General features: G+C 41.3%; 1 protein-coding gene across 1 annotated transcript in view; it reads left to right on the top strand.

The window, feature by feature from the left end:
• The window catches only part of wdpcp (WD repeat containing planar cell polarity effector), a gene marked incomplete at its 3' end in the record, with an annotated part of 84,111 nt that overhangs the window by 53,943 nt on the left and 17,594 nt on the right, over window positions 1-12,574 (top strand). The window contains exons 13-14 of the mRNA XM_083987499.1: window positions 1,017-1,140; window positions 2,755-2,818. Of these exons, the coding sequence (XP_083843625.1) occupies window positions 1,017-1,140; window positions 2,755-2,818 (188 nt within the window). The remainder of the gene's footprint in view (window positions 1-1,016; window positions 1,141-2,754; window positions 2,819-12,574) is intronic.

Genomic DNA, 12,574 nt, shown 5'->3' with positions numbered 1-12,574 from the left:
TCAGGGAAATGCAAATCAATCTGCTTTAAGTTATAATTTGTTCCAGCCTTCATTAAGCTGTTGAACAAGAATGAACTCTAGTGCAATAGAGCAAAGTGCATTCTTAACTTTTTCATAAAACAGCCTAAGTTTCTTACATACACATACACTTATATATACATATAGTTATACTAAATATGTAGACCTGGGCCTCATTAACAAAGGCACCTGCTGTGGTACAAGTGTTGTAAACAGAACAAAACCTGAATTGTAAACAACCAATACACATACACATCACAAACATTCACTTCTCAGCCATAAAACATTTTGTGCATAACTTAATGACCTAATATTATAACGGGTATTTGAACTCATTAATCCTGTTATATGGTTTTATTAAGTTGTATAACTGGCTACTTATTCCTCTTCAGTGGATACCTTTTATGTGATCTGTGATGTTTTCTGTTTGTTTTCTTTTTTATGTGATAATATGATAATGTCTTTTGTGTGTTTTTTTTGTCTGATGACATCATAAAAACATTATTTTCAAAGAAAAAAAAGACAACTCCCGTTATCGGGGTTGTGGCTAGATGGCGTACATGAGCGGCAGGAAGTGACGTAGAATCTTACCAAATCTCGTCGAGAACTCCCGACTGGTTAAGTTTAGTAAAACTGACATGTACATGTGTAAAACAGGAAAAAAAAAAAAGAAAAAAGTAATTGAAGCCATTGGTTGGGTTTAGGCACAGCTAAGTAAAGACTGCATGTTTTGTAGGGCGTTAGCTTCCTGCAGCTCATGTACAACATCTAGCCACAACCCATACTCGGCCAGGCAACCATTTTGTACAACTTTAGTCACATGACATCAGCTGACCAGTGGTGTAACTTCATCACTCAGTCACCAACTCACATTAAAGTTTATAGCGCTGGTCCTGAAAATGCTAATGATGTGAGCTTACCTTCAAACTGACATCATGAACGCAGCTTTATTTATCTACAGTTTGTCATCGAGTGTGTGTTTGTGCTGTTGTGTGTAGCCCAACTAGAAGCTGCTCTGGGTGTGTTTTACGCTCCGCCCGCCCCTCTCCCTGATGCCGTGATACTGGAGTACAGGGAGCCAATCAGCAAGTACGCCCGGCGCTTTTTTCACCACCTCCTCAGGTAACAGCACCCGCTCTGCACTGCACCGTCGCTGTGTGGCACTAATTTGATGCACTCAAAGAGGTCAGGGGTCAAGGTCGGGGACAGCGGGGTATGAACAGCCTGCTCCTCTGTCAGGCTGCAGATCAATAATCTAACATGTGAAATCAACACATAACACAATAATCCCTGTATCAGTCATTCACTTGTTTTTCACAATAAAACCAAAACAAAAAAAAATGAAATATTGACTAATTTTTCTATATTTTTTTCCAGACCCAAAATTGAATGAAATGGATAACGACTCGACTCCTTTTTTCGATTTGTGCACAAATGGAAAAAAAAAACAGTTAACGGGCGTTTTATCCAATTGGATATTTTGATTTGATGCAAGGTGTGTGAACACGAAGTGAGGATTAACCGTTTGATTTTTTTAATACAAGTGACACATCCAAAAAACAGGTCATTTTTTTGTTTTTTCAATTTGGGGTAAAAAAACAACAAAATCAATTTTTTTTACCGACAAAACAAATTTACCACTCAATATTTGGTTTCCGTCGGTGGGCGGGCCTTCAAAGCTCCCTTGCCTCTGATTCGCTGGTGTGCTCTGTCACATACATTTTGCACTGTGCCTTTTTTTTTTTTTTTAAGGTATTACCAGAGCGTTTCACTTTATCAACACAGGGGAAGAAGAGTCAGAACAGGAAATAGACTAAAAAACGTTTTTTTCAGAAGATGACATCCATTGAAGAGACAATTTAATACACTCACTACTGCTATTTTAAAAATCCTAAAAGGGAAATTGCTTTTGAATTTCATCGCGCGCGCACACACACACACACACACACACACACACACACACACACACACACACACACACACACACACACACACACACACACTGATGCAGCTTTGAGTCATTCATAAGGCAAAGCACCATACATGCACCTGTTTAGACTGTTGTTTCATTTTCCCTTCTGCCATGAGAGCCTTTTGAAATGCCTGTTTGACTGAAATAGACCCTGTTGTTCCCACACACTGCTGCTCGCTGCTCTCCATCCTGCAATTACCTCCCGTTCCCTCTCTCCCTCTCTCTCTCTCCCCCCCTCTCTCTCCCTCTCTTCTTTCTTTTTCTCTTTCTCTTCTTCTGTAGCAGAGCTGGAGCGTTGTTTGGCATCCCTCCTCCTCTCCTCTCTTATCACCTACCTGCATTCTTTTTCTCTCCATCAACATCAAATGAAGGAAGCCCCCACTCCCTCCCTCCTTCTCTCCCTCCCTCCCTCCCTTCACACACACACACACACACACACCTCCTCTCTCTGCTGTGTGTTTGTTTGTTTCATGTTTGGCTCCAGACAGGGAAAGTTGAGGTGTTTTGCACTGGGAGATACAGCTCCCTCCCTCTTTCTCCTTCTCTTTCTCTCTCCCTCCAAGCTTTAATTCTGGATAATAGGAAGTGGGCTCGCTACTCTCAGTTCAATTATTAACAGTTTTGTATGCAGCTGTGTATGTGTGTGGACTGGAGTGTGTGCATGCATGCATACAAACCAAAGCACTAACCTATACATTTTTATTTAAAGTTTACATTTTTATATTGATGTCTCCACTCTCTCTCTCTCTCTCTCTCTGCTGCAGACACCAGCGCTTTGAGAAGGCCTTCCTCCTCGCTGTGGATTTGGAAGACAGAGATTTATTCATGGTGAGTGGAGAGTAAAGAGATGCATACTTTGATATATATATATGGCTTGCTAACATTAAACCAAAACATTCGTTCAGGATTTAGTGATGTAATGAACATAAATTACCAGATATTATGATGAAAGAACGGATCAGGAGTCTGGAAAAGGAGCGAGTAGTGGTTATATGTGGTATGTATGGTTGTGTGTATCAAATCAACCCTCCTTCCCATCAGTCCAGGTCCTTTCCTTGTCCTTTCTTCATGTGGTCAAATGCTATTTTAACATGTGAGAAGTGAACTGGATCCTCCTTTCAGTACCATGGATAGCGCCAGCGCCGCTCAGCCAAAACATTTGTTTATAAACTTTGATATTTTATAGGAAATTATCCCCAAATTCAAGTCAACACAACATAAAACACACATAGAGATCTAAAAATATATAAAAGCAAATAAGCTGTAGTTACAGGAACATGAGAACTGACACTGAAAGTCTGATTTTATGATTTTTATGACACAATAAACTGCTCCAAAGTCTGACTGATCACCACACTGATGGACCAGGTAAAACAACTAAAGAGACAAACTCATTAATGTAAAAGCCCCACATCACCTGGTTTTGTCATATTGTCTCTATATTATATATGAATAAAGTTATATGACCTATTTAAATTTAACACGTTGAATGTTTTATCAATGAACAAACGACGACTCCAGAGAGTTTTGGTTTCATGCATCAGTCATGTGTTTATGACTTGTACCTATATACGTATATGTGTGTGTGTGTGTGTGTGTGTGTGTGTGTGTGTGTGTGCGCGGCTGTTCCTCTCAACTTCAAAGGGGCTGTTTAAGACTTTGTTTTGAGGGTCTGTGTTGTATTGGTTGAGGTTAGAGTGAGGGGCTCAAAGATGCATTATGTTAACGAGTGTCCTCACAGATACAGTAAAGACAAGTGTGTGTCTGTTTGTGTGTGTGTGTGTGTGTGTGTGTGTGTGTGTGTGTGTGTGTGTGTGTGTGTGTGTGTGTGTGTGTGTGTGTGTGTGTGTGTGTGTGTGTGTGTGTGTGTGTGTGTGTGTGTGTGTGTGTGTGTGTGTGTGTGTGTGTGGCGTGTCAGAGAGCAGGTGTGATCTCAGTGTGGGCCTCTAACTTTTCACAAGCCTCTTCCTCTCCCTCTCATCTTCCCTCTAACTCGCTCTTTCTTCCACTCCACTCTCTCAAATGCTCTTCTGTGTGTTTGACCCCCTTTTTCATGGGGGCCCCCTTTGCTCCATGCTTCACCAGCACCCTAGACATTAATACAGACCCCCCCCCCCCCCACACACACACACACACACATTCACACTCCTCTTGCTTCCTCAATCACACTGATAGCACTGGTTCCAATTCCCTCCCCACTAAGTAGTGCTGCTGGGAAGCCGAATTGAAAAGGTGGAGTCGAGCCTGTGGACCTTGAAAGAGCGCAAAGGAAGGGAGGGAGAGGAGGGGGAGTGGGTGGGTGTGGGGGGCAGAGAGGAGAGGAGAGGAGGGGGCAGTGGTGTAGATGGAGGGCTGTATGACAAATGCAAAATCAGAGAAACGGTGAGAGGGAGAGGACGAGGTGATGAAACCTGCAGATGTTTCATTCACATAGAGTCACGTTATACATTTATATTTGTCAGATACTTCATCAAGATCCTGTTTGTAAATAAGTACCGTGTTCAAAAGTTAGTGGAGCTTATGCAACCTTATTTTTATTCATTAAATAATGATGATGATGATGATGATAATTCCTTTATTTATACAGCACCATAAAAACAGAAGCACACGAGGACAATGGCAGAAGCAAACAACAATGATGTATAAACCCATAAAAGCCCAAACAACACAAGAAGTTAAGTTCATTCATTAACTTTTACTTCAAAAACATTCATATGGAGATAATAACATTTACATTTGGACACAAATCCTTCATGTTTGATGCCAAAGTATTGACCATAGAATAAGAAATGAGCTCCAAGTGCTTTTGTTTTTCATTTCATGCGACAAGCGCAAACTCAATGTGCTTCACAAAAACAAAGCAAAGCACAACGTTACATACGGAATACATGTAAAATACATATAAAAGCACAAATAGACGAAAAGAAGGAAATGTTGCACGTTAAAAATAATTAAAAACTAAAAGCTTGTGAGAAAAGAAATGTTTTTAGTCTGCTTTTAAAAGAAGATACTGTTGTAGCAGACCGGAGTTCTGTGGTAGGACCATAATGACTGAAAGCACCATGAGCTGATTTTAAATGTATTCTTGGGATAGCGAGTAGACCTTTAATTGATGATGTGTGTACTCAGGAAGGAGCTGCACCATTCAGAGCTTTAAAAAGAAATTATTCTGTTTTTTTCGGAGGTGTACGATGAAAAATAAATCATCATGTTAGACACAATAAACCACCAACTTCCTTGATGGTGATGCGTTCAGTCCCACGACCAGAAACGACCTCCTCTCCATTAATGAAGCCGACATCGCTACATTTGGCTCCGGCAGATTTCCAGTTTTAAATCAGAGCGTGTGTTGATGCAGCACAGCCAGGTGACGTCTCCCCAGTTGGCTGCACATTATTTATAGCTCGTAAAATAGTATTACTGCAGGTGAACTGGCAGGAACTCAACAACACAATTTAAGATCAAATGAAATTATGTGTCATGAATCAGACGCAGGATTTTTTTTAATGCTGCACAGCAAATCGAAACGTAATCGGAATCGCAACACGGCAAAAGTGCAATATCCAAAATCGCAGGAGCTGCAGTTTCTTCTTTTAAAAGTGTCGACACCCTGGATAATAAATCATTTTCTCAGGACATACAGAGACACGTTTGTTTGGTACAAGACCCAACAAACATCACGTCATCGTTATTTCATTCTTTAAAGGAATAGTTCACCAAAAAATGAAATTCACCCTAATGCTGATGAATAATCCTTTTTATTCCTCAAAGTGCATCTGGAGACCCGGGAGGGGGGTTCGTAGTCCAATGAAATCCTTATATGAGAGTCAATTGCGCCTGACACAAAAAGGTCCATAAAACTACACAAAAACCTTGTAATATTCCTCCTTACCGCTCGTCCACTGCAATCCAAGTGTTTTCGAAACAACGTCATTTAGGACATTTTTACAGCCTAAACAGTCCTGTATTGCGCTCTGACGTTCATGCGCCCCAGCAAATTCAATACAGGACTGTTTAGGCTGTAAAAATGTCCTAAATGACGTTGTTTCGAGTAAAATCTGGACTATATCTCTTCAGGACACTTGGACGAGCAGTAAGGAGGAATATTACAAGGTTTTTGTGTAGTTTTATGGACTTTTTTGTGTCGGGCGCTATTGACTCTCATACTGTATAAGGATTTCGTTGGACTACGAACCGGCCTCCCGGGTCTCTAGATGCACTTTGAGGAATAAAAAACTACTCCGGAGTATTCATCAGCATGAGGTTGAGTCAATAATGACTGAATTTCTTTCTTTTTTTTGGTGAACTATTCCTTTAAGGGATAATTAAAAGCAAAAATGACCATTCAGCCATGATGTTGTTCACATATCATCATATTATTATATTATCATGCACATGCAGTTCGGTCTCATTTATACATCTATTTTATTAGATTATATTATTTAAAAAGCACCATAATCTCCTCATTACAGATCTGTAACAAAGTTAATGCACTTTAAGATCTTTTTAGTTTTGTGTTTTTTTTGCCTCAGTGACCAAGAGAGCAGCAACTCGTCGTTTGAAAGAAACACAGGACGTTGACATTTCACCCCTCGCACTAATTAGGACGTGTTGTTGCTTTAACCTGCTGCTCGGCTGATTGAGTGGAGGTGGAGGGGGTTAATGAGGGCAATCCCCCCCTCACCAACCCCCCACCCCCCCCCCCCACCTTCGCCCCCCCAATGCTCTTTAACTTACAAACTTGCCCACAGAACTCAATAACGCACCATCGACTTGGTAAAATTCACTCACTCACTCACACACACACACAAACACACACCCTCAGGTCCCCTAGAAATGCCCAGCATGATGCACCGACCCCCTCCTCTATCACCCTCTCTATCACCAAGACCCCCACCCCCTCTATTCCCATTGTTTCCCATCTAACAATAGAAACCCCTCCAAGCCGTCTTCCCCCCCCCCCCCCTCAAAAAAAAAGAAACCTTTTGTTAAAATGAAACACTTTAGTGTCGGGTTAAATTGAGGGGGAGGAGGAGTTGTTTAGGCAGGAGGTTGGAGGTGGGGGGTGGGCTGGGGGGGTATGTAGAGGTTGGTAATAGTGGGGGGTTTCTTACTGAATCGTTTGCATTTTTTTTTTTTTTTTTTTTTGCCATAATTGGTGCTGTTCTGTCGCTCCCTAATTAGCCTTTGATAATGAGTTGATAATGTAACCAATTAGGTCATTCGTCAGCCAAGTCAAGCCTGACGACAAGTTTTTTTTTCTTCACCCCCCCCCCACTTCCACCCCCAGCCCCCTCCTCCTTTTTTTCTCTCTCTCTTCCTCTTCTTCTTGGTTTTTTTTTTTTTTTTTTTTTTTTTTGGCCCTTGATGTAGCTCGTTAATTAAATCAAATTGTGTGATAGCTGAATCTGATGCCGGCTTCTTTTGTTCCCCAATGAGAGCTTGTACTGTTTCTTGTTAGATACGCCAGCAGTAAGTCAAGCTGCGACTGTTAGGCCCCCTCCCCTCCCACCCCCCACCACCAACCCATATCGGCCATATCGCTTGGTGGCCCTGGAGGAGGAGGAGGAGGAGGAGGAAGAGGAGGGGGCTATCGCACATCTTTGGCAATAAGCTCATTGTTGTTGCTGCGATGAGTAATTAGCCTTATTAAAACGTTAAGTCCTCAACACCAATCTGATACAAGTGTGAGTCAAACACGAGACTCCTGCAGAACAGGTGTGTTCATGTCCAGGGATTACACCTTTTTTGTTAATTAGTTAATATAGTATATGATCACAAAAAGAGGTTGCGCTTCAACAAAAAAGGCTCATTCAAATCAGAGTGCTGAACCAAAGACTTAATGTGAATCAAAAAGTTTGCAAAAAACTTTACAATGGTAGCACATCTTCATTAATAAATCTGAGGGCAAAATACTCACATTTCACATAATCAGAGCGAGAATAAATCATGTGAAATGTGAGTATTTTGTCCTCAATTTTATTAATGAAGATGTGCTACCAATGCAAGCTTTTTGCAAACGTTTTAGTTAATATCTATATTTCATGTTTCCATGCTGACGATGCCCTTTGTGGATTTGTGTCTAGTGAGTCTCCGTGTCAATATTTGATTCGAGTGTTGGTAAAACTTTGAATTTCTGGCACTAAGAGTTTCTCGTGTAACTTCAATGACATTCAAAAGTGGTAGAGAAGAGAAAAGTTTATTTTTAGAGCAGGAGAAGTTCATCTTAGAAGTTTTAAGATTTGGGGGGGGGGGATTCATAAACAGGGTTACCGCGCTTCCTGGAAAACCTGGAAAATGATTGACTAATTTTCTAGTCATGTAAAACACATGGAAAATGAGGGACAAAGTCAAATGTCCTGGAAAAGCTTGAGTTGTCCTTGACTTTTCAGACCCCACTAAGGATTTGTTTTCCAAAGAAGTGACTAGTGAGAAAACTAGAGACTTTTAGTTGTTTAGTGTTTCCAGTGTTGGACCGTGAACATGAGGGTTTTCTCCTGCTGAGTGACAGATAGAGGAGCAGTGGAGAGCTGTATAGTGGGCCTGGTTTAAAAACAAAAACATTGTTCTATGATAAGTTTGTCATAATTTCTAAGCATGTAAGAGATTATTTCATAGATAAATCAGAGCCACAGACTCTGCACATCTTTAAAGGGATAGTTCACCCTAGAATGATATTTCGCTCATTATCTACTCACCCTCATGTTGACTAAGGGCTGGAAGAATTATCAGAGTCCACCGTCCCTTCTCTGAGTTACAGGGGGTCTCGGCGTAGCAGTGCATTTCAATGCAACGGTTGCAAAGGGACACCAGAGCTCTTCGTAAAAAAACACACACAAAAAAACATCCAAATACCTCCATGATGCTCGTATGTAATGTCCGTCTTGTGCTGAAGCCCCAAATTGCGTAATTGTCCCGAAAAAAATTAAATAAGTCTATATTTTAAGCTTGTTTGTAGCGGAAGCTTCTCGAAGCTCCTCTTCCTGGTCCGTCCAAATCTCGCGTGATTTGCGCCGGCGTCAGTGCGGTTACTGCGAATCACGCGATATTTGGACGGACCAGGAAGAAATGCACTGCTACGCCGAGACCCCCTGTAACTAAGAGAAGGGACGGTGGACTCTGATAATTCTTCCAGCCCTTAGTCAACATGAGGGTGAGTAGATAATGAGCGAAATATCATTCTAGGGTGAACTATCCCTTTAAATCAGACTTCTGGGAGTGAGAGAGGAATAAACACAGAAACAAACTGGTTAAATGTACAAAATACAACTGTTGAAAAGAAACACTTCTCCAAAGCATGAATGGGACGGGGGATGTGTTATTGTCTATGTGACGTAACAACATGTCGGTCAGACTGTAGCAACTGGAAAAGTCCTGGAAGTGTGGGAACCCTGATAAACAATCATCAGTTTTAAACCAAATTCCTATTTTCACATCCATCAAACGCCAACAATGTAATTTTAGAAAAGAACGTCTTATACTTATTTAACAATATTTCACACCAAGTTCCTCATCAGTGTATAACAACTTGTTGATAAAAGCTATTGATTCTGATTCTGATGATAGTAGTGGTTCATTATTTATACTTTCTATTGGGGATTATTTTATATTGTGCAAACATTTTGGACACAGTTGCTATTGAGATATGAGATGCTGCTCTGTGGAAGCAGAAGTGCAGTTAACTCCTCCCCCGACTGGTCTGCAAAATCAATTAAAAAGGGAATAAAAAGAAATGTACTCTTAATGTTAAAGCTTTAATGTGAATATGTAAAGTCCAGACACTGAGCTCATACTTTATAACCTGCATGTAAATTGTTTGGTTGTATATTTAAAGAGTGCGGTTCACACACTGTATGTTCAGGTGTGGACTTTTCACCACCGACTGCAAACACACACGCACACACACATGAGCCAGTTAACCTAATCCCTCATTTATTTGGAGGGAACCCAAATATCAGTCAATATTGGGCTCTTAGCGTCCACCACCACCTGCCCTCCCTCTCCTCCCTCCCTCCACCCCTCTTTCTCTCCATCCATCCCTCCGACCCTCTACTCCCTAAAAAAATGTCCCACTAAAACGCCCCTCTTTATCAGTGTGGTTAGCTGGCACGCCGCAACCCCTAAAGCTCTTATATAAATAAGATTAGTGTCGCGTTTGAGCGTTGGGGAATAAGAGGTGTAATATCTGATGGTTTTATATGCAGTATTATTGTTATCCCTTCTTAGTCGGGCTGATACTCCTCTCTCTCCCTCTCTTCTCTCTCTCTAGCTGCCTAGTTCTCAGTTCGTCTCTCGCTCGTTTCACATTTGTTCATTCGTTTATTCTCTCTCCCTCTCTTCTCTCTTCTCTCTCTCCAGATTCAGACAGTATTATGAGGAGCTAAGCTGGAATAAAGCGCCCCGGCATCAAATGTTCATATTGTTCTGTTCTGTCTGTCATATAATCTCCCTCACTCACTCACACACTCACACACACACACATATGAAAACCCTTGTTCTGAATTTTGCTTCTTCTTGTTTCTTTCTTTCTTTCTTGTTCTTTTATGTCTTGTTCACCTCTCTCTATCATTTCACTGTACTGCTCCCTCTCCTCCTCTCCTGTCCTGTCGCCTGTTTAATCTTTTGATGATTTTCACCCGCCAAAGCTGCCTTAATGGTCCAGGAACATACTTAATACAGTGAATATTATCATTTTAGTTCATGGTTTTGCTGTAAAAATAAGAAAAAGCAACAAATCAACACACTTAACTGCTTTATAACAACAGGAAATGACCTCATCTAACAGTAATGATGAGAAGGTCACCACCCAACAAACATTACAAGGAGAAAACTATGTTATTTCAGCGTTTTGTAGTGATTATTTGAGCCGTTCTATCATTTCACTGTACTGCTTCCTCTCCTGTCGCCCGTTTAATCTTTTTTTCCGCCGCTCTGTTTGTTATCAATTAGGAAGCCTCGCCTCGTATCTAATTGAAGCCGTGTGTCCTCCTCGTTCACAGCGGCTGAATTAGCCGCCGCCACCTCGGTCCTGGGAGCCGCCGATTTAGCTTCTTTTGAGGCCATTTTGTTGTCGGCCATTTTCACATTTCCTCCTAACTCCTCGCCACAGAGGGCAGGCACCACACTATAATTACCCAATCTGTTCCCATTCATACTCTTCAATTTCAGCACCTCTCTCTCTCCCTCTCTTATTCTCTTTTACTCCCCCCTCCCTCCTTCCCTCTCTCTCAGCTTCAATCCCTCTCTGCTCCTCTGGAAACCAGCACCCTCCTCTTTTTTTTTTCTCTCTCTCTTCTCCCCCCCTCCCTCCCTCCCTCTGGGGGTACAAAAGCTGGGTTACAATATGGGGGTATTAAGGCCGGGTGCAGGCTCAGCTGGGGGCTGGCTTTAGCCATCTGAGGGTTATCCACGGCGAGTCCTGAGTCACGGCACTGATGTCCTGTGATGTCGCTGAGGCGGAAGACTTTCCTTAACACGCCGTCCCCTTTGATGGGCCCTCGGGCTCTGCACTCGGCCCCCGAGGAAACCCTGCGACCCTGAGCCGCCCCCTCGTTGGGTGCCAGGATGAGGGTTTGATTCACTCTCAATCAGTTTTTAAGAAGATGAATGTCGAACGGTTGTTTAGTCTTTATAGTGTCTTATTATTTTAATTGTCCCCTCTTCTTTGCCGCTCTAGGGAATTCACATCAGTGGCCTTTTTCTGAATGAACGTCCTGCGAGTCAGCCGGTGTTTTTCCACTCCTTTGATTTTAAATGTAACATGATTTTGTTATAAATCAAGGAAAATTGAACTGACTTCTGTATGTGTTATGCATTTAAAGATGATTTTCCCACTCCAAAGCTGCCTTAATGGTCCAGGAACATACTTAATACAGTAAATATTATCATTACAGTTCACAGTTTTGCTTTAAATATAAGAAGAAACAACAAATCAACACACTTAACCGATTTATAACAGCAGGAAACGCCCCCTCGTTGGGTGCCAGGATGAGGGTTTGATTCACTCTCAATCAGTTTTTAAGAAGATGAATGTCGAATGGTTTTTTAGTCTTTATAGTGTCTTATTATTTTAATTGTCCCCTCTTCTTTGCCGCTCTGGGGAATTCACATCAGTGACCTTTTTCTGAATGAACGTCCTGAGAGTCAGCCGGTGTTTTTCCACTCCTTTGATTTTAAAATAACCAGAATGTAACATGATTTTGTTATAAATCAAGGAAAATTTAATTGACTTCTCTATGTGTTATGCATTTAAAGATGATTTTCCCATTCTAAAGCTGCCTTAATGGTCCAGGAACATACTTAATACAGTAAATATTATCATTACAGTTTACGGTTTTGCAGTAAAAATAAGAAAAAACAACAAATCAACACACTTAACCGATTTATAACAGCAGGAAATGACCTCATCTAACATTAATGATGAGAAGGTCACCACCAAACAAACATTACATGGAGAAAACTATGTTATTTCAGCGTTTTCTAGTGATTGTTTGAGCCCTTCTCAACAATTACAGTCGTGTAGTTTAACTTTTCTCAGCAGCTGTGATCATCTCTGTGTGAGAATAACACTCAACACACCGCACG

This window comes from Trachurus trachurus (assembly GCF_905171665.1).
Source record: "Trachurus trachurus genome assembly, chromosome: 15".
Taxonomy (NCBI): domain Eukaryota; kingdom Metazoa; phylum Chordata; class Actinopteri; order Carangiformes; family Carangidae; genus Trachurus; species Trachurus trachurus.
Note: the sequence above shows the minus strand (reverse complement) of the source record. Positions and strands in the feature narration are given on the sequence as shown.